Source organism: Prionailurus bengalensis, chromosome C2, assembly GCF_016509475.1.
Source record: "Prionailurus bengalensis isolate Pbe53 chromosome C2, Fcat_Pben_1.1_paternal_pri, whole genome shotgun sequence".
Taxonomy (NCBI): domain Eukaryota; kingdom Metazoa; phylum Chordata; class Mammalia; order Carnivora; family Felidae; genus Prionailurus; species Prionailurus bengalensis.
In genome coordinates this window covers 98,598,650-98,626,513 of record NC_057350.1, presented here as the reverse complement: position 1 = coordinate 98,626,513, position 27,864 = coordinate 98,598,650, and the positions used below count along the sequence as shown (strand labels likewise).

The window sequence follows — 27,864 nt, the reverse complement described above, 5'->3', positions numbered from 1 at the left end:
GTTACACCGCCGTGTAGACAACTCCCTGGAAACAATGTTCACTGTTACCCTGCTCCAGCAGCACAAGAATTCCTTTGATGAGCTCTAAGAGATTGGTAACAATACCTCCTAAAAGGCCAGGTTGCTAGGTAACAGCTTGTGTCCTTGGTCACAGTGAATACATGGAAGACCCCCCAAAGAGGCAGCAGGTTCTTGGTGGACAGCTCTCATATCCCCTCCCGGGAACACGATGAGAAAGGTCTTTGGAAAAATAGCTTTATGAAGGCCAGAGGAAATTTATGCACCAGCAAGGCATGTCGGAAAGGTAAGAAAAACGAAATGTTAAAAGTAACTTTAGTCGTTACTTGAGAGAAAACAAACATAGATAGTGTTACTGGATTACATTTCATTTAAAAATATAAAGTCACGCAACCTGTGTTACCGATGATGATAGTTGCTTTGAGAGAGAAGAAAACCCTACCACCGCCCTCTCTCCCAACGCTGATGCAGCTGGCTACAAATGCAACTTATTTGATCATTGTAACGGAGAGAGGTGGCCTTACTGTTTTAGGAATAGTATGTCTCTAGATACACTGGGCTCTTTGGGAGAGCATGTGTGAATTTCCGTAGAAAGAGGGGAAAATAAAAAGGAAATAGCTATTAGCTGACATCTATTAGTTATTAGTTAATATTAGTTAATATCTATAAACTAATTAAATTTAAATGGAGAAAACAGAACTTTTACCAGCTCAATAGAGCCAAAGATCAGATTAAGAGGCCAAAACCCAATCCTTGTTACCTGACTCTTCTAAGATTCTAAATTTTTTTCTAAAGAGAGATTGAAAGCACGTGACCAGGGGTGAGGGGCAGAGGGACAGAGAGAGAGAATCCCAAGCAGGCTCCACACTCAGTGCAGAGCCAATGTGAGGCTTAATCGCACAATTCTGGCATCGTGACCTGAGCCAAAAACAAGAGTCAGACGCTCAACCGACTGAGCCACCCAGGCACCCCTCCTCACTTTTAAATTTCATAGCGGTTCCATAAATGTTTTCCAAACTATGCCAATTATTAGAAAATATACCAGAGTTTTCAAGTTTCTTGAGCTTATTTGTCTTTCTATTGGTATGTAACTCGGCTCGCATCTTTCAAAAAGCGACATTTGCACTGTCAGTTTTCAGGATTATAAACACTGTGGTTTCATAGGAGTGTGTGAAATTTATTGATAGCTTCCGTTTACTGCCTGTAGCTGAGAGAGGAATCTTGCTTAGGTGCAGGGTTTAGAGACTGAAGCAGCTCCCTTACCAAAGCTCTGCTTTTGTTAGCAAGCCGTGTATATCTCAAACGGTGCCTCGGTGTTGCTGATTTTTGTGTTAAAAACTGTCATAATTTGGAGAAATGGGCACATGAAGTAATAGTTTTTAAATGGGTAAGAAGTTCTGTGAGAAATTATACACTTTATGTTTCCCAACTTGCTAACAACCTTTAATACACAATACCAGAGGAGATTTATTTGTGAGCCTGCCATGAAATGGTATTTATGAAAAAAAAAAAAAGAAATGGTATTTATGACCAATATTATTATCTTTAAATGAGTAAATATGTACAGAGTTATTTTAGAGACAGTGTAAAAAGTGATGAAGTGATGCCCAGCCTACAAGTTAAACTTTAATCTTTAAATTTTGAAGGAAGGAGGAAGCAAGGAAGGAAGGAAGCAAGGGAGGAAGGAAGGAAGGGAGGGAGAGAGGGAGGAATGATGATGGGAGGGACAGAGGAAAGAAAAAATGTTTACTTAGTGCTAGTATTCATTCAATCACATTTCTGCACATCACAAAACAAGAGGCTTATTCATAGTACCTTCCTCTTATACAGTCAGTTTCATTTGGGATTTTACAGTTTTATCCCTGTTCACAAGATCTACTTCAATCACTTATTAACCTATAGTGTTTATATTCTTCTTCTCTCTTGTAGTGTTGTAGGTGGTTGAATTTTCTGCTACAACGCCATATAGAGTAGTAAAACATTCTTCAAGCATTGAAAACCTTCTAAGTGGAAGTTACATATGTGGTTACAATAAAGTTCTAACAATTTCTAAACATCCTCTCATAGAGGAAACATCGTGGTATTGCAATCTCTCTTCATTGCTTCTGGCGTTGAAATATATCTATGCTTCTATAGATGTCAGGGAACCCACTACTGTTTTTTGAAGTTTACAAGATTTCCCTCTGGAGAAGGTGGATAGGTGTTTGTCCTTTTACTTTTGTTGTACCTTAATTTGGGGGCCTATTTGTGCTTATAAGAATGTTCACAGGGCTGAAGAACAGGATGAAAATGCATCCTGTAAAGAAATTCAAACTTTAGGGGCGCCTGGGTGGCTCAGTAGGTTAAGTGTCCAACTCTTGATTTTGGCTCAGATCATGATCTCATGGTTGTGAGCTCCTGCTTCGGGCTCTGCATTGAGTGTGGGGCCTGCTTAATATTCTCTCCCTCCCTCTCCCTTTACCCCTCCCCTGCTTGAGCTCGTGTGTGCACTCTCAAAAAAAAAAAAAAGAATAAAAAATGCAAAATGTAAAGAATACAAGTTCACATAAAATTTAAATCTGTCTCATTGAGAACAAGAAAAATGACAACTCTAGTTGTGCTTTTCTCAAGATATATTGTTATGTGGTTTTAGAATCAACAATCTAAGTAATTTAAGATATATCTGTTAAAATCTCAGGTTGTGGGTACTGACATACTTTGGGGATATCTGTAAAACACATAGTTTTTTGGAACAATACTCAAAGGGAAAAAAATATGGCACCCATAATATGCTACTTTGGCATAATGATTACTTTGAATGAAGTTAGTTAGGAAACAGCCAGTACAAGAAAGTCGCTCTGATCCTCCTCTGTCTCCCTGAAAGCAGGAAATAAATCTCCCATGTGAGGGACCCTCCCTGCACCAACAGGGTAGAAGGCATTGTTATCACCAGAGAGAGGACTGTGTAAACAAATATTTACTACCCCAAGCCCAAACTTCTTTGACTTGTCAATTCTTCAAAAATTTATTATTTCTGTGGCACCTGGCTGGCTCAGTCAGTACAGCACACAACTTTTAATCTCAGGGTTATGAGTTCAAGTCCCATGTTGGGTGTGGAGCCTACAAAAAAAAAAAATAGTTCTCAGTCTGGAAGAAATCTGGTCACGTTTTTGAGTCTCATATCTTCATGGGCTCCCGTACGTATGAAATTGAATCTATCTCTCCTGTTAATCTATCTTATGTCAAATTTAACGATTAGACCAGCCAAAGAACCTAGAGTGGAAGAAGGAAAAAGTTTTCCACCCCTACATTTTCTTGGTATATTATTATTTACTCAGTTAACGGGTTTAGTTTTAGGAACTTCATTTAAAGCCATCAGAAATTTAAAAACCTATATACCTAATTTGCCATTTTGGAAAGAAACACACTATAGCATCAGATTTCTTCCTGATTTTATAAGAACTCCATTTAGAGTATTTCTGTTATCTCATTACCATCTCTACTATACAGAGATGCACAATCACTGTCATATTACAAATGAATAAAATACAGGCACAGACAGCACAGGGAGTCTGGATTACAAAAAAAGAAAATAAAAATAAAGAAAGGTCAAGGAAATAAGAAAGGCTAGAATAATATCTCCTTTCATCCAAAATTAATGCTCCAGAGTCCATGGAAATTTTGTTCCAGGCCTTAGTTCAGAAGTGCCTGGTTTTAGCAAGATCCCACAAGATTTGAGAACCTAACAATACTTTTGGGAGAGACGGAGGGAGGTTGAGGATTTGGGAAAAGTGACCTTGGCTAACTGAGAAATAAGACTGAGCTTCCTTCCTTCCCTCCTAAACACAAAGTTCTCGTGATGCGGCAGTGAATATAAATGGGATGTTTAGAAATTGAGTCATATAAACACAATTTTGACAACCGTAGGTGTCTAAAAGGAGTCCCCTGGCCTTTTGTATGATGGGTGCCCAACAATACCTCTTTCAACCCAGGACCTCAGCTTCTCCTCAGAAATTAGGCCATCCGCCATTTCCCCCCTCACTCGCCTTACACAATCACCAACTTGACATTTTAATTAAACAGATAGCACCCACTGCAGCTGACAATTTATGAGGCTTATAAATTCGTGACTGAAAAAGGACGTCGCAATCTTCTGACGAAAGGTGCTCATGAGTTGATAAGTTACGTTTTTGTTGCTTTCTATCCAGCACCCTCAGCTCACCTGATTCCTTCTTGTTAGCCATTCTACACTTTTTAAAACTAAGAATAGATGGCCAATTCAGATAATGCCACCTATTTTAAAGACACTATAAATCACTGCTGACAAATGCTGTACACTTTTAGCCATGGCACCTTCTCCATGGCAGCTTTATATTGGAGCATTAACAAAATTAATTGCTCTTTCATAAGGGCCGAGATTTGTAATTTATGATAACTGTTTGTTCACTGCAGGCAGAAAGATTAAAAATGAGTAAACCAATATACCAGCTAAACTGCATGTGTCTGGTTTTATTTTCTTTTGTGGAGGGGGAATAGGAGAGGGTTTTAAAAACAGCTTGATGTTATCTGGAATGGTGTTCTCATGGGTTCTACTACTCAAGGCTTAACTTTTGTTTTCAGTAAATAATAGCTGCTCAGATTTACATGTCCTATTAACTAGCGCTATTATTTATATGTAGTTAGGCGGCACGATCGGAATAAGAAAATCAGTATTAATGGTTTTCCTTCATAACAGTTGCACCCTCATGATGATACAGCTTTACAGTTATTTAAAGAATCACAGTGGCTTATGTAAAGCTAATCTGAATCATCATGGTAAGAACACTTGATCGTTTCTTAATGTGCCTTGGGCAAATTACGCCACCTCTCTGTGCCTCAGTGTCCTCGTCTACAAACGATAATGTTCATTGTGTTATAATAATACAAACAAAATAATCATGTTGATCACTTTATTTGGTAACTGTGATGCTTACATGAGTTAATCCATGTAGAGCCCTTGGTACAGTGCCCAGCACATAGCAAGTGCTTAATAAATGTTAACTATAAAACTATTATATTGTAATAGTCGTAGTCGTCATCGTAACAGTGATGTTACAAAACAAACAAAAACCACTATCGGTCAGAGTCTACATTGTCTTCTGAATATTAAACATAAGGAGCTGACCATTAGAGATGCTAAGTGCCTTGGCTAAAGTATCTGTTCCTCAGATTCCTAGGACTTACAGGTCTTACAGCTTTGACTTCAGCGATGTACACATTACAGATGGGGTGCGTGGGTGGCTCAGTCAGTTAAGCCACTGACTTGGGCTCAGGTCAAGATCTCACAGTTAGTGAGTTCCGGCCCCAGGTCCGAATCTACGCCTGTGGAGTGGAGCCTAACTGCGATTCCTGCTCGCGCTCTCTCTCTCTCTCTCTCCCTCCCTCTTTCTCCGCCCCTTCTATGCTCTCTCTCAACATAAGTAAGTAAACTGGGGCGCCTGGGTGGCTCAGTCGGTTAAGCGCCCGACTTCAACTCAGGTCACGATCTCGCCATCCGTGAGTTCTAGCCCCGCGTCGGGCTCTGTGCTGACAGCTCAGAGCCTGGAGCCTGCTTCAGATTCTGTGTCTCCCTCTCTCTCTGCCCCTTCCCCGTTCATGGTCTGTCTCTGTCTCAAAAATAAGTAACCGTTAAAAAAAATTAAAAAAAACCATAAGTAAACTTTAAAAAGTTGCAGATGAAGTGGAAGTTAGAAACATAACCTAAAAGTTGCCCCATTTCTTTTCTTTTTTAAACCAAAGATTCAGAAGTTATCTTACTGCTGAGATTTCTCCCAAAAAAATCAGACCAAAGAAAAATTTTATTTGAAATTGAAGACAGAAGTAACAGAACAAAGAAGATTTTGAGAGTGCCCCTCTGGTTTCTACCACAAGATTCCAGCACACCACTCTTCAGACACTGCCCCCTGGTGTGGGTCCGGAGAGCAATGAGAATGTGACAGATAGAAACTAGACTTTGGAGCCTCAGAAAAAATTTCACATGAATAACAATCAGACTGGTCATCTATTGGTTAGAATCTTCTCAGATAACCTGAAAGAGACAGAGACGGAGACAGAGAGACAGACAGAGAGAGTTTAGGGATGTTAGCAGCCTATTTATTTGTGTTATCAAGCTTTAATTAACTTCTATTATTAATAAATGTCTAGTAGTAATCAGGATAATGGCATAAAGAGAATTTCTACTTTAAATCCCCAAGTCATCTAATGTAAACTAAGATGATGAGATGATTTTGAGTTATTTTTAAACTGAATCTCACATTGAAATGATTGTACTTAATCTGTAGCATTATACAGGATAAATACCGTAAAACCCGGTCAAGTGGATCTCTCTTGTCAGATCTTTTAATTATGTGACTTTCTTTTTTTCCCCTGTGACTTCTTTGGAGAGATTGGCTAAGTAAACTATGACCACTTCTCATACATTAGATTAAACACAAGAGAGAAGAAGACCTCCAGATTTTTTATTCACACTGTGTAACCATCAATGGAGTTTAGAGTAACACGACAACAATCACTGATGAAAGATTCAGCCACGTTCATTATCCTAGTTGCCTAACTTCATTTTGGCAGAAAATAGCTAGAATATTTTATTAAAAACAAATGAATCAAAAAAGTCAGCTAAACTTTCACCCTGTTCATCCCAATATGTTATTCCCTTTTCTCCCAGTGTTTTCCCCAATTGGTGACCAAAACTCCAGTTATCAATCACAGGATTTACCTGCCTCAGGAATAATAAATTTCACACAATTTGCTGTTTTTCTTCTAGTGTTTGTTAATTTGTTTCAATGGCAAGGCACACTTTGCGAATTACAAGAAACAATATCCAAACTATTAATGAATTGCTCAAGTGGGAAAGATATGAGAGACATACATTTTCTGACTTTTTCACATAATTAAGATAAAATTCTTGATTTGTTATTTAGGTGCAGATGGAGGAATAATTTTCTCTTTGATAATAGGGTATGGTTTTTCAAAATGTTTATTTATTTTTGGGAGAGAGAGAGACAGAGACAGAGAGACAGAGGGAGAGAACATGAGCAGGGGGGGAAGAGAGAGAGGGAGACACAGAACCTGAAGCAGGCTCCAGGCTCTGAACTGTCAGCACAGAGCCAACGCAGGGCTCGAATTCGTCACCTGCGAGATCATGACCTGAGCCAAAGTCAGAAGCCCAACTGACCCAGCCACCCAGGCGCCCCCAGTTGTTTTATTTTTTTTTTCTTCAACGTTTTATTTTTTTTATTTTTTTGGGGACAGAGAGAGACAGAGCATGAACGGGGGAGGGGCAGAGAGAGAGGGAGACACAGAATCGGAAACAGGCTCCAGGCTCCAAGCCATCAGCCCAGAGCCCCACGCGGGGCTCGAACTCCCGGACCGCGAGATCGTGACCTGGCTGAAGTCGGACGCTTAACCGACTGCGCCACCCAGGCGCCCCCCCAGTTGTTTTATTTTTAATGACACAGCAATGCTATTTGTGGAATATGATGTAGTGGCTATGCTCTTCTAGTATACCAGCTCAGCTAATACATGGAAAATAAAAGACATATTAAATTGTACTTTACGAAGGCAACCTCATATACAAGAGATGTGTAGTTTCTTGTAAGCAAAATTGCTACCGAGGCATAATTGTGCCATAAAATATCGAGGGTTGTCTCTTAAGATTCTTGGAGCCTGAAAAATGATCTATCAAGAGTAAAAAGAGGTCAGAAAGAAAGAGAGATATGTATAGTTTTACTTAACATGAAAAAGCATATGTAGATATTATTTTAAAATTGGCTTAAAATAATGTACAGCGCCAATTACAGAAAGAGAAACTTGCAACTATTCCTGAAGAGATAGGGAAAAGTGTAAGAAAAACCATGAATAATGAACCAGAGAATTACTCTCGGAGAGCAGAAAGGGTGTTTTATATCTCAGGGGTATAAAAATGGGGATACAGAGAGCACTGGGCTGTTGTTAAGCAAAATGGTCGAGTAATATTTCAAAGTGAGTAAAACTGATTAAAGAACCTGAATTTTGTATTTGTTTGCCACCAATTTGTAGAAGTATAAGAGGTTTGGGGAAATTTCAGGGAAAATGTAAGCCAGATTAATGGGGAAACCAAGAGAAAGTTTAAGGATGCCTGCTTGTACAAGTCTGCCCCGGTAGCCCTATTAGGAATGATGTCTTACTATGAGGGCTGACCTCCTCATTCAGATCTTGAAAGGATGCATGTGCTTTTCTCTGTACCATTAGATTTACTTTTCTAAGACATACAGTCTAGGCAGACCCTCTTATCTTTGGGGAGAATTTGCCTCAAGTGACTATTAGCCATAAGAAATGTGCTTAGGACTATGACAAGACGTCAAAGTCCCTCTGGGATCTAGATAAATTTCTAGGGTATCATTTATCCTCTCAATGGAAAGGTAGGTGCTTATAATTTGTTGCTATGGCTGCTATACACAAAGAAATTTACATTTAAAGATTTTAAAAGAGATACACAAACACTTTAAGCATTGTCTTTGGCTCAGCTCCTCAGGTCGAAACACAAGCAGTCAGATTTGTGCATCTGATTCATCGTATTGCTCCAATCTGAGTGAGTCATACACTCGGTCAGCTCTGTCAAGGAACAGAAGGTTTCATCCACATTCAGATTCTGGAATATCATCCCTGGTAAATACTTTTCATTTGCTCTTTACCTAATGCGAAGTTCATAAAATGTACTTTATCTTGCATTGAACTTTTAAAATTTAAATCCAAGTTAGTTAACATATAGTGTAATAATGGTTTCAGGAGTAGAATTTAGTGATTCATCACTGACATATAATACCCAGTGCTCATTCAACAAGTGCCCTCCTTAATGTCCATCACCCATTTAGCCCATCCCCCCACCCCACACCACTCCAGCAACCCTCAGTTTGTTCTCTGTATTCAAGAGTCTCTTATGGTTTGTCTCCCTGTTCTTATATTATTTTTACTTCCCTTTCCTTATGTTCATCTGTTTGTATCTTAAATTCACATATGCGTGAAGTCACGTGATACTTGTCTTTCTCTGACTGACTTATTTCACTTAGCGTAATACACCCAAGTTCTATCCACGTTGTTGCAAATGGCAAGATTTCATTCTTTTTGCTTGCCAAATAATATTCCACTGTGTGTGTGTGTGTGTGTGTGTGTGTGTCTGTCTGTCTGTGTCTATGTGTGTGTGTGTATATATATATATATATATATATATATATATATACATACCACTTCTTTATCCATTCATCAGTTGATGAACATGTGGGCTCTTTCCATATTTTGGCTATTATCAATAGTGCTGCTATAAACATCAGAGCGCGTGTGCCCCTTTGAATCAGCACTCCTATATCCTTTGGATAAATACCTAGTAGTGTAATTTCTGGGTCATAGGGTAGTTATAATTTTTAATTTTTTGAGGAACCTCCATACTGTTTTCCAAACTGGCTGCACAAGTTTGCATTCCCACCAGCAGTTCAAAAGTATTCCTCTTTCTCCGCATCCTCGCCAACATGTCATTGCCTGAGTTGTTAATTTTAGCCATTCTGACAGATGTGAGGTGGTATCTCACCGTGGTTTTGATTTGTATTTCCTTGATGAGTGATGTTAAGCATCTTTTCACATGTCCATTAATTAGCCTTCTGGATGTCTTCTTTGGAAAAGTATTCATGTCTTCTGCCCATTTCTTCACTGGATTATTTGTTTTTGGGGTGTTGAGTTTGATAAATTCCTTATAGATTTTGAATACTAATCCTTTATCTGATATGTCATTTGCAAATATCTTCTCCCATTCTGTACATTGCCTTTTAGTTTTGCTGATTGTTTTCCTCACCGTGCAGAAACTTTTTATCTTGATGAGGTCCTAATAGTTCATTTTTGCTTTTGTTTCCCTTTCCTCTGGAGACATGTCGAGGAAGAAGTTGCTGTGGCTGAGGTGAAAGCCCTTGTTGCCTGTTTTCTCCTCTAGGATTTTGATGGCTTCCTGTCTTGCATTTATGGCTCTTATCCACTTTGAGTTTATTTTTGTGTCTGGTGTAAGAAAGTGGTCCAAGTTCATGCTTCTGCATGTTGCTCTCCAGTTTTCCCAACACCATATGCTGAGGAGACTGTCTTTTTTCCATTGGATATTCTTTCCTGTTTTGTCAAAGATTAGTTGGCCTCTTACATTGAACATTTTTTTTTTTTTTGAGTTTGATGTAGTCCCACTTGTGGAGTTTTGCTTTTGTTGCCTGTACTTTGGGTGTCAAATCGAAAAAATCATCACCAAGACCCTATCAAGGGGCCTTTTCTCTGTTTTTTTCTAGAAGTTCTACAGTTTCAAGTCTTACATTTCAATCTTTAATCCATTTTGTTTTCTTTTTTTTTTTTTCAACGTTTATTTATTTTTGGGACAGAGACAGAGCATGAACGGGGGAGGGGCAGAGAGAGAGGGAGACACAGAATCGGAAACAGGCTCCAGGCTCTGAGCCATCAGCCCAGAGCCTGACGCGGGGCTCGAACTCACGGACCGCGAGATCGTGACCTGGCTGAAGTCGGACGCTTAACCGACTGCGCCACCCAGGCGCCCCACATTGAACATTTTTAAATAAGTGTACAAAGTTCTTAAATCTACCCTTGTAATTGGGAAGGAATGAAATGTTGACACCCTCAGTCCCAACTCAGAGGGGAAATGGAAAGAAGCTGGAGTGGGAAGGAAGGCAAACTGGAGATGAATAGAAAAGGCGGTGACCACCAAAACAGAAATGGCATCCCTTCCTTTCCCCTGCTGAGTTCAAATTCTGTCTCTGGCCTAAGATTTATCTCCTTTCTTTCTGGAATGTCCTTTGTCCTCAAGATGAAATGGTTTCCTGCCAAACTCACCACTTCCAAGACTTTCTCCTCTGCCATCTCAGTGGAACCGTATGGGCTTTTCCCTCCTTTCCTTCATTTATAATTGTTTCATCTAGCCCCTGGATCAAGATGGGTTACTCAAATATCTGCCTCTCCCATTATAGGAAACGAGTTTTTCAAGCACAAATGCCATATTTTATTTAACTTTATATCCCCAGTGCCTGACACACAGCAGGGTACAGTATATATTTTTGAATAAATGAGTGAAATGAAATGAAGCAAACCAACTTTGGAAATATTTATTGAACCAATGGGTTCAATCACTTCTTCCATCAGAATTAAGAAAGGAACAACAAAAAGGTAAGACACAAGTATTCACTATTCCTTTAGGAAGAAGCAATGGTCACACAACTGCAGCATATTGACAACCTCACATAAACATAAACAGAGAAATGTAATAGCTCATTTTCCTATAATATCAGAAATCCCCAAATCAACCACAGAACTCCTTTAAAAAGGCAAACCGTGTTTTGTACAAAATTAGATGTGGGTTGAAAAATGGAAACTTTCTTCTCAAATACAGCTTTAGCTTAGATTCTTCTTTTTCCAGTAAGATCATCAGGAAATAGCACAAAAAGGCAATGGGGTATGGCAACTCCAGGGAATTTAACTTCTAATATATTTTTATTCTGTGATAGAAGCAAGAAAAAACAATCCAAAAGCACATTGGAAATTGGGAACAAAGCTTCCATAAACATGTGAACTCAACAGCCAAGAATAGTCCAGGGATCACATTCCCCAATAATCTAAAATGTATGTTTCTTGGTCTTTTAAATAATATTTCCAAAGAATGAGTGAATTCCTTAAAATCATATTAGCAAATCCTCAGATTATCTCAAAGAATTGCTCAAGCATTCATTAGCTTTTTAGCTTTTTGCTATCAATAAGGTAGAGAGATTTTGTTACTCTATTTTTAAATGAAGATATGGAGGTATTTACTAGAACAGCCATGGTCAGTGGTGAGTAAGAAATGAAGATAAAAAAAATCAAAGCTAAATGATTATTAAAAAGCCACCTCTTATCAATTTCTTCTGAGTTGGCATGCTCCAAATTCTGCTTCACAAGATGCATGAGACCCCCGTATTGCTTCAAAAATAAAAGTTTTTATGGTTTAAAAAGTCCAGGGGAACACTTTGTGAGTAGAGACTCACAGTGTATATTAGCAAATAATGGCTCTTCAGAGTCCTGTAGCAAAGGGAAATGCTTCACTTAGTTCAGTCCAGAGCCTCAGAAGCTTATTCAGTGGTGGAAATGTTTTTTTTTTATGTTAGTATTAGTCACACAAATTTACAGCTCAAGCAAAACATAAGCTATGTGCAATGCTTCTCTGTGAGATGAAAGTGGTTGTTCCAAATACTCTAATGACATTTCTTTATATCAAATATTCTGGGTTTGTTTGTTTACGTGTACAACACTGGCTAACAGAAGAATGAATGTATGGTGTCTGTATTTAACAGAACACTCTTTTCCGTGTAATATGCCTTTTCATTTGTGTTAACCTTGAGACTATCATATACCATATAAGATACGGGGAATTTTGATTGACCACAACCTCCATAATGGTAAACAATAAAAAAATTGCCCCAAATATGATGTTGGCACAAAGTCTGGTTGGTAATACACTGTCCAGAACAAGGAAGATGACCAGACCTACAATATTTCTTTCAATACTGGCTACACATTTTAAGAACAATGTCAATAAATTAGAACTCTTTCCAAGGAGAATCATATAATGATTTGTCAGCCATGATCTGTGAGTAATAACGGTACGACTTAGGAAGAAGATGACAATCGTTATGAAACACTTAAAATAGTAGCCACGTGTGACTTCTATGGAGCCTCAAAAGGCAGAACTTTGACAATTGAAGCAAGTTAGAGAGGCTTGGGGTCCCGTATAATAAAGAGCCGCCAACAAATAGAACTGTTATAAAACGGAAAAGGGAATGAGATCTCTCAATCTAAATAAATCAGGTAATTTCATTTTATATTTTTACCAAGCATTTTAAATTTGGTACAATAAACCAATATTTGACTATTCCTTTATATCCTATCAAATTTTGTAAGTGTACTAGTGTGACTGCAAAGAATTGTTATCTGTAGCCCCTAATATACATTCAATAAATATTAAAGAATGATTTATCAGAGGTGCTGTAAAGCGGATTCATGAATGGGTATACGTATGTATCACTATCGTCATTTATCACCAGATGTAAATCAGTTGCAGGTGTTGGAGATGCTAATCTGTATAAGAATACATAATTTAAAATGAACTAAAATGACTTCTATAAGGACACCGTCAGGTATTTGCAGTTCAATGTGGCTGAATGTTTGGCGATGATCTGTATTACTTTTACACATAAAAGTACATGAATCGCATATGACCAGATGCTATTTCTCTTCTTGTTTTAAAGCTTCCATCAGACTCCTTTAAGTTCCTCACTTGGCACAAGGTAGAACAACATGACATTCAAGGAAGTCAGCTGCGTTGCCCAAGAATAAGAGAAGGTAAAGAACAAATGTATGTGTTCTTTGTGTACGTGCTCTGAGTTGATTGTATCTGTGGATTAGAAACATTACTTGGGGAAACAAATATATTACTTGGAGGTAGAAAAATTTTCTTTATCAAGACCACAGAATTATTAATATAGTTAGTGAAGCCACTTTAAAGCACGGTCACATATCTGTTTATATAAATAATGAATGTGCAGTGTTAAATACTAGAAAAATAGAAAGATGAAAATGAGCTTGTCATTCAATGATACACAAATAACCACTGTGATTTATTTTGTTTCTGTTTAGCCTTTTTTTGAAAAATATATTCACATACTTCTTCACGGAACTGTACAAAAAAATTGTATCTTGAGTTTTTTTGCTTATCTCGTTATTGGGAGCATTTCTTCCGTGTTACTAAATATTACCCAAAACATGTTTTTTAATGGTCATTTATCTTTCCATCATATGGATATTACTAAATATATTTAACCAGTGATCTTTGTTGGAATTTTATTATTTACAATATTTAATGATCATGAATGACATTGTCACTTTGATGAATCACTTTAACCTGATTTACTTCTATCATTGGTTTTTAAAACATCAATTGGGAATCTAAATAAACGAGGGAGTTTCATTTTGTATTTTCACTAAGCATGTTAAATTTGGTAGAATAAACTAATGTTATTCTATTCCTTCTCATTCTGTCAGACTTTACAAGTGCGCTACTGTGACAGTATGAAGAATTGTTACCTGTAGCCCCTAATATACACAATGTTTAATTTTTATAACTTTCTTTTTTTTTAATTTTTTAACGTTTATTTACTTCTGAGAGAGAGAGAGATAGAGTGCAAGTGGGGGAAGGGGCAGAGATAGAGGGAGACACAGAATCCAAAGCAGGCTCCAGGCTCCAAGCTGTCAGCACAGAGCCCGAAGCCGGGCTCGAACTCACGAATAGTGAGATCATGACCTGAGCTGAAGTCTGACACTTAACCGACTGCACCACCCAGGAGCCCCAAATTGTTATAGCTTTCAATGGATTCTATATTATGTAAGAATAAGCACCATGCATTTCTCATGTCTCTTTTGCATATCCCATAAGCTGATGAAATAATATTAGACATAATTTCGGCTGCAGTATTTAGTCATTACAAAACATCAAATATCTTGGCTATCTTCCATCTGTATCTACAGATTTGCAGTTATATTGTGTACTGTACCATTGTAATACTGATTTAGAAGAAGTTGCTTTAAATATATTCGCCTGCTCGCTTCCCTCTCCCAGTAGCATCACTTTACCACACAATGCCTTTCTTCTTTCACTCAAATTCAGTTGACAAAGATAGACTAAAATAGCATCATTTTCTGAAACTTTGGGTAAAATATGTTCTTATGTTTTAACTCTGTCAGCTTTGTTTGCCGCTAAGCACTGACTCCTAGTTTTAAAATATTAGTAGATAAGTACTACTAGAGGTAAACTCAAGTTCCTCTGTGGGGACTGAGAGAGAATACTTTTCAAAGAGCAAGAAATTATGGGGAATTAGGAAGGTGGGAGGCCAAAGGAAGTAGAGACCATATGTGTCACATGAATAAGGAGTCCATCAGTAAAAGGAAGAGAGGTCTTACCAGGGTTCAAAGTGGGCAGCTTCAGCTGGTTCTTAGACTTCAGTGTGTGGACAGATTACCTGGAGGCCTGTGGAAAAAGCACTTTTCCAGGCCCAGCGCTCAACGAATCTGATGTGGTTAGCAGGAAGTGGGGCCCAGGAATCTGCATTTGTAAAATTATCAGGAAATTCTGTTGCAGATGATCGGAGGGCCATACTGTAAAAATACTAGTTTCGGAAGTCTGGAGGGAAGAAATTTGAATAGACAGTGGAAAGACTGATACAGTAAGGGTGCTGGCGTGTGTGTGTGTGTGTGTGTGTGTGTGTGCTGGTAGTGGTGGTGGTTGATGATTGTGCCACAGTGAGGCAAAAATAAATTGTACTCTGAGCATGGATGGAGAGTTGAGGTTTAGAGAGAAGTGAACTGAAGACACTGAGGGATGACAGGGGAATCAGATGTAGGAGTAAACTGACAATGAGTATGTGTGAAGAGAGCACGGTGGCCTCTCTCCTTCCCCGGTTTAAGCGCCAGGTCATGTGCTAAGGTCATCAGTCAACAAAACTAATCCCGCATAAGGACCACAGTGGCCATTCATGCAGGGGAATCATCGCTCTGCAGAGATAAGGCACATTTTCCTTCCATAGACCATTAACAACACCCAATCTCTTGCAAGTGACTAGTTGTAAAAGGAATGGAGCATGATCTAGGGGATTGAAAACATGGGAAAATCTCATCACCTCAAACCGTGAAGGAAATAGATGTCCCTTGTTCATTTTCCTTAATTTAGTTTAAGTTTTGTGTGTGCATATGTGAGATAGACAAGTGCTTTTCAAAAGCATTCTAGTAACAATTACCCTTCTTCTAGATTAGATCCTGAAACACCCATCCAAACTACTTCAGTTCATCTCAGTTGCCCCAATTGTACATCCGGGAAGAGTTCTTAAGAAAAGAAAGGTTATCTTGCGTGTGATAAACAGCAATTTCCCAAAGCTTTGATGGCCAGATCAAGACTGTCTTGACTCCTCCCAATTAAATGAAGCAAAAGAGCCAACTGTTGGCAGAAATTTTTCAAATGTGGATGCCTTCTATTGAAAATCCCTCAGCAAGTCAATTCAGTCACTGCTGCTAAGTTACAAATCCAGTGAGGGGACAAAGTACCAGCTCAGAGATGGCAGGTAAAAGTCGACATTCCAAGGATGTCAGATATTCCAGACTGTAGTTCTCAACTGCTAAGATATATCTTCAATTACCAACCAAGTCCGAGTTTAAAAAAGAAAGAATCCAATTTAATATAATTCCTCACAGTGGAAGTGACCTTTGGCTTCCAACTTCAAAGAGATCTTTGAAAGCTGTTTAAAAAATAATAATAATTGAAAGAACAGAAGATCAATAGAACTCAAACAAACAATATAGGGCAGAGTTTAATAAGTCTGGGGATATCTCTTGCACAAAGCAAGCTACCAAATTTCGGGTGGGTGTATTAAAGATAATAGAGCCCAAGGTCTGCCCAATTAGGTGATTATACAGTTTTTTCCAGTTCTGTGACTTTTAATTCCAATCAGCTTAATCAATGAGGAAGAAAATTTAACACAAGGATATTTTATTTGTAAATTGGTTGGGATACTTCAGGGTTATGTGATTTCCTGGGTGGAAACTGTACAGTTCATTATGAGAGAAATACCAGAAAGGTCAGGTTGCACCTAATCTTCCACCTGCACCTGATGAAAGAAGAGATGTTTGTGTCAAAATAATGAAATATTGGACTCTTTTATTGCCTTCCATAAATCCTTCACAAATGGACTCATTATCTCCCAGCAAAGCCTGGACAAAACTTCCACAAAAACAAAGTTTGTTCCTGATGCCTTTAGTCACCTTTTCTTTAGTATATCTCTTTCTTTTCACCTGTGAAATAAGAATCATGCATTCCAGAAAAATGGCATGGGGGAAATGTACACAAATGATTCCAGGTAGGATTCATAGAAACATATTGTGGAGTGGGAGGGATTTGAAATCACTGAGCTTAGGATTGCTGTCAGGGGCCCAGTTAGCATCATAATAGACTGTAGTTTTCCTGGGCAACACGATAGGGTTATACTTGCTAATAAATACATTCTAATGGAATTGGAAATCAGTATTTTTATAAAGCAGTATGAACTTCAAACAAACATAACTTCTCATCATATTCAACTCACGTTGGGCCCTTGATTCTAGTCTTTCCTGTATTTTTGCTGACATGGAAAACTGAAGCTCAGAAAATTAAAATTAGTCATCTGGAGATACACAATCACCTAGCACCCAACCTCAGACTGGAAACAGGATATCCTTTCATTAACCATGGAAATTTTGTGCAAACCTGATTTGGAGGACAACAGGGTTGGGAAATAGTGGGAATGAGTGTGGAAATGGAGATTGAGATAAGATTGTCAAAAACTTTGGGGCACTTGAGTGACTCAGTCAGTTGTCTGATTTCGGCTCAGGTCATGATCTCCCAGTTTGTGGGTTTGAGCCCTGCATCAAGCTTTGTGCTGACAGCTCAGAATCTAGAGCCTGCTTCAGATTCTGTGTCTCCCTCTCTCTCTGCCCCTACCCCACTCATGCTTTGTCTCTCTCTCTCAAAAATGAATAAACATTAAAAATTTTTAACTAAAAAAAAAAGATTGTGGAAAACCTTGCTTGACAAGCCAAGATAACCTTTCTCTAATTGGTAGGCAGTAAGAAAATCCTGAAATGTTTTCAACAGGGAAGTGTGGCAAAAAGCTGTGTTTCTAGAAGGCTAGAAAAGTCTATCATTTATATTGAAGGAGTGAAGATTTCAAACAAGGAGATCCACAAGAAAGTAGTTATTGTTCAGGGAGGAGATATGAGGATCTAGACATTGAAAAGGAAGGGGACAGATTCTCCAGCAGAAAGGTTATAGAACCAAGTGGCTAACTGAGTTCAGAAACAAAAGAGAGGGAAAGTCACGAGTGACTTCATATCCCCAAAGAGAAAATTATGTGAGACTAAAGTTACTCTACTGGTGATTTTCTTATGTGAACAAGAAATAATTTATGTAAGGTTAAAAGTTAGCTCATTTTTTCTACTGCTCACACTATTTGGGCATATTACAGACCAACTCATGTTTTCCTCAATTTTGATATCTCGTGAGAGTTTAAAAAAACTGGCCAAATGTCAAGAGAAGGGTGCCTGGATGGCTCAGTGGGTTAAGCATCCGACTCTTGGTTTCAGCTCAGGCTATGAACTTACAGTTCATGAGTTCGAGCCCTGCATCAGGCTCTGCACTAACAGTGAGGAGCCTGCTTGGGATTCTCTCTCTCTCTCTCTCTCTCTGTCTTTCTCTCTCGCTGCCCCTCTCTCTTGCTCTCTCTCTCTCTCAAAAAAAAAAAAAAACCCACAAAAAACAAAAACAAAAAAATCTCACAAATATCAAGTGAAGATGTCAGTCCTGCTGCCCTAAACCTATTTCCAAGATCTCACCTTGTGATTTTTGCCCAGGACCCTCCACAGAAGAGTTGCTCTTCAGACAGGAGGAATGTGTCTTACCCGCTCGGAAAAGAGTCCTTGAAAAAAACAAATGGGAAACATGGCTACAAGAAAACTGGGAGGACTGCACGGTGAGAGCTTAAAAGACAGAAAAGGGTCTCTTTTCCACATTGATTCTGTTATGACCGCCCCCCCCCCCATTTTAAGGGCAATTGCTAGCATAAATATCAAAACTTTCAGCATTTCCTTGGAGTTTTCTCTAAAACTAGTGGTGTATGGGTTTCTCTATCTCTTTGTTCACCTCTTCTTCATCATGACATGTTACTTATTTTCTACCCTGTGTCTTATACTAATATTGCTCAATTTTGGAGAAGTTTAAAATACCCCAGAATGAAATTGTTCCATTTGACGATAATGAATATCAAAGGGTTGGACAACATTTCTTATCAGTGAGTTTATAGATGCCATCTAGAATCCCTTGAACAATGCATTACACCAAAAATTTTCATCAGCTGGAGCAGCCAGCTTGGTCTGAACACAACTATCCTGGAACAAATAAAACTGTTGCAGTGAAAAACAGGAGCTGTGATTTCTTGGTGCTGAAAATGACCCAACTGATGGAGCCACTATCATTGAAAACAGTGCCTGCAATGGGCTGTGATCCTTCAAGCCTCTAATTCTGGCCTGATCAAGTCATCTTGGGCAGTAAACACGTAAATGGGAAGGCTGTGATGGTAGCAATGAAAGGGCAAATCAAAGTCTCAACAGAGCAGGATGCCAGTATTTTTGTTTCTTAGAGTGACCAAATTGAAGAATTTAGGAAGCCTACCAGAAATAAAGCTGAGTTTAAAACCTGCTCAGTGGGGCCTCTTGATGGCCTCTTTTGTTTCACAGATTGGCCATTTATGTTTTAGAATTATGGAATCAGGAGGTGGGAAGGAGCTTTGGAGAGGGTCTGGTCTAAACCATTTCCTTTCAAAAAGGAGAGGGAAGTTCAGAAAGAGAACTGATTTGCCAAAAGTTACATATCTTGGTAGTGGAAGATATAAAAATAGAATATTGTTTCCCTACACAGTGCTTTCTTTTCTTTTTAAAAGTATTCATATATAATGGATGGATACATTCTACTCTTAAAAATTGACACCATAGGCCTATTTATTAAAAAATTTAACTAATACACCTGAAACTTTGACCTCCACTCCCAGAACTATCTTTAGAGGTAATCATTTCAGTGTATATATCCATTTATTCTTTATAGCTGCCATTTAAACCATGGATATACTGCAAAGGCCAATGGAGACTTCATCATAAATTATCATAGAAAATTTAATTGGCCTTGAGATAACTGTAGTCTAGGAGAATGGCTAAAGAAACTCTAACTAACATAGAAAACTTAATTGAGACATAGTGGTCCAAAAAATGCCTCTCTGAGGTGGTGGCATTCAATATAAAATGATAGATATAATCTTTTATCATTTCTTAAGTTTTGTGTTGGAATTAAGACGTTTTATACTTTTGGAAAATGGAACTTAAAGTGTCAAAGTTTATAATGTTTAATGCCTAAAAATATCAAGACTTCAATGATCTTTTTAAAGATTGAGATACCTGTATTTCTTTAAAATATTAAATCATTCTGCTTCATTTTTTTTAAAAAGGGATGGCCATTTTATTCAATAATTTTATTGACAGAACTTGATGGTAAAATTGCGGAAACAAAAAAGTTAAGTTGACTTTTAGGAATAGAGTTTACAAGAGCAATGCTCTTGTAAAACCACCAAAAGTGGTTTTAATTTTCTTTAAATTGAAGTTGACTGCTGTTAAAAGCAAACATAAAGTATCCACTATCTGTGAAATACGCTAAGTCATCGTTAGGTATGTATTCCTAACTACTTTAAAAGAAAATCATAGCTTTCATCTTTTGAATGATGGTAGTTTACTTCGAAATCTTTTTAAATGTGATTTCTGAGTATTTGCAAGGAGGCTAAATGGTAACTCACCCTTCAAATCAGTAATTCCAAGATAGAATGTCATCCTTTCCTCCCTTAACCCCTAGAGAATTTCAGACTCAGTTTCAGGATCCTGCCTTCCCCACCTCCAACCTTGTATGTCATTCTAATCAGGATTAGGTCAGGATCTTTACCTCCCCCATCTTGAGAATGAATCTCTGCAAGGTAATTGTGAGTGTTTGGATGTGTGAGTGTTTTAGAGGACACACACAAAAAAGGTGAAAACTACTGGTTTAAATAACATATTTCACACATATTTAAATAACACAGTTAAATAACATACTTAAACACATTTTTAATGAAGAACTATTTTTAAAAGTTGACAAAGAACTTGCCTTTTCTTTTTATTTATTTTTTCCCTTCAGAATTTGAACCTTTCATTTCAGGATTTGGGGGACCCTTATCAAGTTGCAAATTTTAACAGGATTCTTAGAAGACTAATTCGAGTCGAAACCCTCTGGTTAGTGGATAATTCACTGGTGGACTTAAGTGCCATAAGATTGCCAAGGTACCTGCTTTTTTAGCATGTCTGGTTACTAAGTTAGAGTCAAATCTTTGCTATGTGGGCATATGTGACGATTGTCTGCACATACCGTGGCCATATGGTCCGGTCTCAAAGGTGATAGTGCTAAATGATGCCTGGACAAGGCAAAAAGGGAAACTTATATGTCAAAATGTCACACTTTAGAGGACAAAATCTATTCTTTTCTAAATTAGTATTATCAGCAAATTTTTAGGGGAGGAATTTGCAATCGTAGAATCATATTGGCAGAAAAGTTTGCCATAATCCTTATTTTGTACATTGGAAATGCAATTATATTGTATAAATACTGTTGTTGTAAGATAGAGATTTTTAGTCAGTCTCATTTGTTGAGCACCTATGAGGAAGGACTCTACAGATAGTTGGCAAGAATCTTGGCTTCAAGGTCACATTCTCATGGAAGGGTGAGAATAGAGACAGAAACAAACGAAAAGTTTTTACAAATATGCAGACTCTTTGGTCTTCCAAGGGTCCCAAACTCCTGATGTTAAAAGATAATCTGCCTTTTTGCTCAGGATTGTAGAGAGCCTCTGTCAGCTTCACCAGGCACAAAGATAGGTGCTGTGAGCTTTGATAGCAATCCAAGGAACAGACAGAGGTCTTCAGGAGAGAAGTAGAAGATGAAGGAAATCAGGCAGCCACAAGAGGGAAGGGTAAGTCCTAGAGCAGGTTAAGATACATCCCTCAGCATAGATTGAGACAGGGCAACAAAAAGACCATCACAGCCACAAAGGAGAGGGAAACAGTTGGAGACGGAAGAAGGGTCAGAATATGCAATGTGCCTGGGTTATCTTCAATCATGTTTAACACCCCTTGGAAACTTTAGGCAGATTTGCCTAGCATTTGATTTTACCTATGTTGTTTTTAACAAATTGTAAAATATCTAAGTAAAAATTCTCAAAAGAAACTTAATATCACTACTATAAATAAGAACTCAATGGCAGTTGATATTGATTCATTCAGGTTTTGAGGTTTTGAGGGGTTTTTTGTTGGTGGTGTTTTTGTTTTTGCCAGACTCTCTTCTAGGGATATAATAGTGATACATTAGCTATATATTTTTAAATACACATACAACGAAAAAACTTTTTAATAACCACATGGCATGCTCTAGAAATACTGAACTAAAAGGTGCTTGGAGTATCTGAACGTTACTTGATCCGGATCAATAAACTTCCAAATCTTTGCTATCTTACGTAAAAAAAGAGAAAGAGAAACCACAATCACTAAAGAAAAGACTTAACCTAACTTTAGTGTTCTCTAGATGTATTCTTTTGGCTTTTCTTTCATTAGAAATAGGATATATAATATAAAATTATGTAATTGCAATTCAAATTTTACAACTGCCAAATCAACATGTCAAAAAAAGGAGAAAAAAGTTGATGCGTGTATATTCATAGCCTCCTTCCTTCTGCCCCAGGGAAAACACCACACTCGGTTTGCTGCTCTGCTTGCCTAACATCCTGCTAACTGGGGATCTGTGACGGGGTGAATCTGAGAGCCTGGGAGGGATGGATGGATGGATGTTGAAAATGAGATACCAGTAGTTCACTTTTGCTTTTATTACCCTTGCCTCGGGTGACATGTCTAGTAAGAAGTTGCTGCAGCCGAGGTCAAAGAGGTTGCTGCCTGTTTTCTCCTCCAGGATTTTGATGGTTTCCTGACTCATGTTTAGGTGTTTCATCCATTTTGAATTTATTTTTGTGTGTGGTGAAGGGCATTAAGGAGGGCACTTGTTGGGATGAGCCCTGGGTGTTATATGTAAGTGACGAATCAATGGGTTCTACTCCTGACACCAATTCTACACTGTATGTTAACTAATTTGAATTTCAATAAATAACTTTTTTAAAAATAAAATAAAATGAGAGAATGACGGGCAGCTAAGAAAAGACTTCATGGACAGAGAGAGGGGCAGAGAGACAGGAACTGCTTGGGCTGGGTTTTCAATTACAAAGTGTCATAGTACTGAAGTGCTTCTAAAGATTCTGGGTAACCTGGACAAGAGTAAAAACCCCAAATTATCAAACGTATGATTAGGACGGTGTGAAATATCCATATGGAGGTGGAGTGGAAGGAAGAAAGGAAATGAAAAGAACAGATGTGGAAAAAAATTACAATGAGATCTGGGGGGGGGGGGTTCAAACTGAATTTTTCTAATACCATTGTGTAGAAGCACTCTGTTTAGCACCATCTTTTTTTTTAAATTTTTTTTAATGTTTATTTATTTTTGAGACAGAGAGAGACAGAGCATGAATGGGGGAGGGGCAGAGAGAGAGGGAGACACAGAACCGGAAGCAGGCTCCAGGCTCTGAGCCATCAGCCCAGAGCCCGACGCGGGGCTCGAACTCGCGAACCGTGAGATCGTGACCTGAGCTGAAGTCGGACGCTCAACCGACTGAGCCACCCAGGCGTCCCTGTTTAGCACCATCTTTAACATTAGCAATAATTATTTACTCAGTGTCCTTATGGAGTACAGGGCCCATAAGTAAGTTCCCTGTGCTTTTCTCATGGTATTAAATTCCAACGTGTACATAAAGGAATTTTTCCTCAAGGCAAGGTGTCAGTGACAGATTTGGAATCATTTCCTCTATTTGCATGGTCATACACAATTAAGGCAAAAATACTGAGAAACATCATATGTCAGGAAAATACATTCACCTTAAATGCCTAACACACATTTCTTCTCCTAAGGATAACTTTTATTCTTTTTTTATATAAAAGACTTTTTTTTTCGGACTTACAATGCTATTTTTTTCCAATATAGCATTTAAGTTTTCATTTTCACATAGCATTCAATATAGCATCCTGTCAGCTAAGAAAAAAAAACAACTATAATCTCAGTACTTGGAGGCAATACTCTTCACAAGTTATTATGTGTCTGTGTACTACTATATCACTGAGATTATATGCAGCCATTCACTCTTTCATTTGGCACATATTGTGAATCCACCATGGACCAAATATTATGCCAAGTACTAAGTATATACATTGGAAAAGAAAACAGATTCCTGCACTCAGCAAACTTACAGTCGCATATATTCTGCTTATTTTCTCTGAATATTTTAGTATAAATCTTTCTCTTCTTTTACAAACCAAACTTGTAGAAAATGTCATTGTCACTCCTTTGAGGGGTTATGGTCGAGATTTGGTAGTTAACCATTCTTTTTGGGAGACAAATGACAAGTGTTTATATTTTTTTATCCAGATGCAGAGTTTTAAATATGAACAAAAACCATCTCACATCTTTTAAACAATTGCCAAAGATACCCCAGATACAGCATTTATCTTTGGCTGAAAACCATATTGAGTCTCTGACTGGGCTCTCCAGTTTACAGTGCACCCCACTAGAATCCCTTATGCTCAAGAGGAACCCTTGTGAGTTTCACCAAAATTACCGGAAACGGTAAGGCCCCTAACACCTTTGTCACCTATGTTCTTTATTGAATGTTACACTTTAACAGTTGTTCCCCTCTAGCTTAAATTCCCTTGGCAAATATTTATCATATCTACTAAGAGTTGAATGTTTCATGCTTCTGAGCTCAACTAAAGAACTTTAAGCTGATCTTAAAAAAAAAATCTTTAATACACTCTTCTCTGAGTTAATTTATGATTGCTTTAAAAGTTTAGGCTTCTCGGGGCGCCTGGGTGGCGCAGTCGGTTAGGCGTCCGACTTCAGCCAGGTCACGATCTCGCGGTCCGTGAGTTCGAGCCCCGCGTCAGGCTCTGGGCTGATGGCTCGGAGCCTGGAGCCTGTTTCCGATTCTGTGTCTCCCTCTCTCTCTGCCCCTCCCCCGTTCATGCTCTGTCTCTCTCTGTCCCAAAAAATAAATAAAAACGTTGAAAGAAAAAAAAAAAGTTTAGGCTTCTCTTGTAATGTGACTTTACATATACAAAGATGCTTCATTTTAGACTTTCAAATCCTATGCATTTTCTCTCTAATGTTTAAAAGATATTATGTCTTTAAAAAAATTTCTACATGTAGAATCCTATTGAGGTCCATGTGATAATTTTATAAATTGTTTATTCTCCGGTTTTATTTTCACTCCTTTGGACCACAAGGGCACCATTAAGTGAATACAAAGAAATAATTGATTCAATCTACCCTAGTGGTTGAAAGTCCTTGAAAACCTGTGAAGAATAAACATTTAATTGCTTTGTCACTACTGGGACATTCCTAATGATAATGATGCAATCTACACCTTGGAGTGTGCAGGAAAGTCTATGCCCACTGATTTCTCCCTAGCTAATTCCCAGCACTACTTGCGGGAACTTAAAATAATAAGCGACTGAGTTCTAGAAACTGTATTTGCCCCCAAATGACAAGTCAACTCATGTCTTAGTTTGAATCTATCATACAAAGCATTAGATCATCTCTGTGTGCCATACCTGGTCTATGACTACTTCCTTCATCTACATTCAACTTCAATAAAAGACATAGTTCTTTCTCACTACCTTCCTTTCTGAAGCTGTCATTTTCCCATGACAACAACAGAATTCCAGACGCCTAATATTAGACTCCTCAAACCCTGATGTACAACAAAAGATTGTCAAAATAAAAATTGTAATCTCTATTGTTCCTACATAAATCTCATTATTGCCGTTGTCTCCCCCATGACTATAAACCGAAGGCAACATTCATGTTCTGTGATAATAAATTCTCAAATTGCTTTTATGTAAGTGAAAACTAGCAGAACATTTGCTTTACAACTGAACTAACATTTAACCATAATAGCATTTTGAAGTTTAAAATTATATTTGCGACAGTCAGAGGAGGGTTAGCTGGACATTTCAACACCATTCCAAAAAAGGCACATTTCTAGTCATAAAGAAAATTAGCATTACCTTTTAGTTTTGTTAATTTATATGTGGGGTTTTACCTTGATCCCATATCAGTGATTTGCCTCCCTTCAAAGGATGCCTTACAACAATAGAATTAAGATTCACTGTCTGAAATCTGATATGCCCTGAGGTCTCACTATGAATCTGTCTTCACTATGATGTGGTATAGAGTTATGTGAGAATGAGGGATATAATGAGGCTCTTCTATTTTCTAACATTAACTCCATTGGACTGAGTCCAAGGTGGATATAGACTGGCGTTCAAGCTATAAAAAGTCAGGTTGTATTGACTTGGGTAGTACAGGGTTACTTTAAACAGAAAGATACAGACATTTTAAAGCATGAGGAAAGGACTTACGTATCCACTTCTGCTAAGAAACTAAACTGAAGTCCCAAGTTCATCCAAATTTGGGCTATAACCTGGTCCTGAATTCACACTTTTAGGATCGTAACAGCATTCATTTTGTTTCTGGGTATCTCTGCGTCAAGATTTGGACCAGACTTTCAGTGACCCTTTACAACAGGATCAGAATGATTTAAGTGTAAGATTTTCTTGATCATTGTCACCTACATTGTGACTATCTTCCCCTTCCTCCTTTGTTTCAGATCCTTCAAAAAGAAGAGAGCACAGTTCAAAAGAGAAAAAACTTACTGATAAAGCTCATAGTGTAAGTCCCAGTAGGTAGAAGGTAGCCCCATTTCCTGGGACACCCATAGGCAAACTCTTCTACTGTTCTTCAGAAGAAAATGTGACCTTAGTTCACCATAGTTTGACTTTTTGAAAGGAAGTAGTGGTTAGGGTTTCCTGTCAGCTAAGTCTAAACATTAGGGCCAGAAGACTTAGATTTTTATCTTTGCTTTGTCACCTACAGGCTTTATGATCTTGGATAAGTGATTTAAAATGGGGGATAAAAACCAACCTAACAGAACTGGTGTGAGGAATAAATATGATAATGTGCAGGAAGCATTTAGTGCTAAGCAAATCATGAAGCCAATGACAGCATTCCAAGGAGGTCAACACCACCCTTAGCTGACACGGCACGTCGGTGTCTTTCATCCCGGGGGAATCCCAGGGCCACAGAATTCCCAGATCTAGAAAAGCTGTCCACTTGAAAGGAAACACTACTTTCTCATACTGCTAGGTATTTGACTACTGTGTAACGGGGCTGACGTGCAGGCCCCCTCCTGAACCTGGAAGGGGTACATGACACCTTCCTGAACCTGGAAGGTATAAATTTAAAATGTGAGCTTCAAAAATGCTGTCATGAGAAAATCATGCAGCACAAGGTTATTCTCGACCCCCTCGTCTTCTTATAACTCACAGTGAGAATTCTTCCTTAATTAGCAGTAAACAATATGTGCTTTCTTTACTTTTTCCATTTTTAAAAACTTTTAATTTCATGATGTGTACATGTCTCATTATCTCATTCTTTCTCTCGTGGTTAGTTGGCTAAGTTCTCTCATTTTTTTTTCTTTATAGGGTTTTGTAGAAACTGGACTGAAATTCTCTTATAAAAACAGACTGTAGGCAGTCCTACTTCTCTGATCTATATTTATAATAGGCAGAACCATACAGTAGCTCCTGAGAGGGCAAGCTACAGCAGGGTGATCAGTTCAATGCACATAAATAGTATTTTATTAGAACCCTATTGCATAGATTAAAAACAAAACAAAACAAAACAAAATGATAGCCACTCAACTTTCTTGTAACAATAGGCAAAGTGCACTTATTTATAAAGACAGAAAGTAAAATACAATGCTTTTGTTCAATACGGTTACTTTTTCTTTTCACTTCTGCTTTAGAGTGTTCTCCTGTTTGCCAAACTTAAAAACGCTGGATGGAATCCTGAAGCTACCAGAAGATTCTTCACCACCAGAAACCAATATTTTTTCACAACTCTGTGTTATATCCTAATGCAATCTGTATGGAAAGAAATCACCATTGTCTCTAAAAGCTAATAAATATAGGAGATGCATAACTAAA

At 38.1% G+C, this 27,864-nt stretch overlaps 1 protein-coding gene across 3 annotated transcripts; it reads left to right on the top strand.

Annotated features, from left to right (window-relative positions):
- Positions 1-27,864, top strand: LOC122491761. Of its 3 annotated transcripts, XM_043594965.1 has the most exons (8): positions 3-304; positions 8,541-8,682; positions 13,329-13,422; positions 18,511-18,629; positions 20,870-21,012; positions 24,248-24,445; positions 26,487-26,548; positions 27,684-27,864. In XM_043594965.1, the coding sequence occupies exons 1-7, from the start codon at positions 279-281 to the stop codon at positions 26,533-26,535; spliced, it is 771 nt and encodes a 256-aa protein (XP_043450900.1). In that variant the 5' UTR covers positions 3-278; the 3' UTR covers positions 26,536-26,548; positions 27,684-27,864. The 3 variants fall into 3 exon arrangements, with proteins under 3 accessions (XP_043450899.1, XP_043450897.1, XP_043450900.1); XM_043594964.1 differs by lacking the exon at positions 26,487-26,548 and having other exon boundaries at positions 1-304; positions 20,891-21,012; XM_043594962.1 differs by lacking the exon at positions 26,487-26,548 and having other exon boundaries at positions 1-304.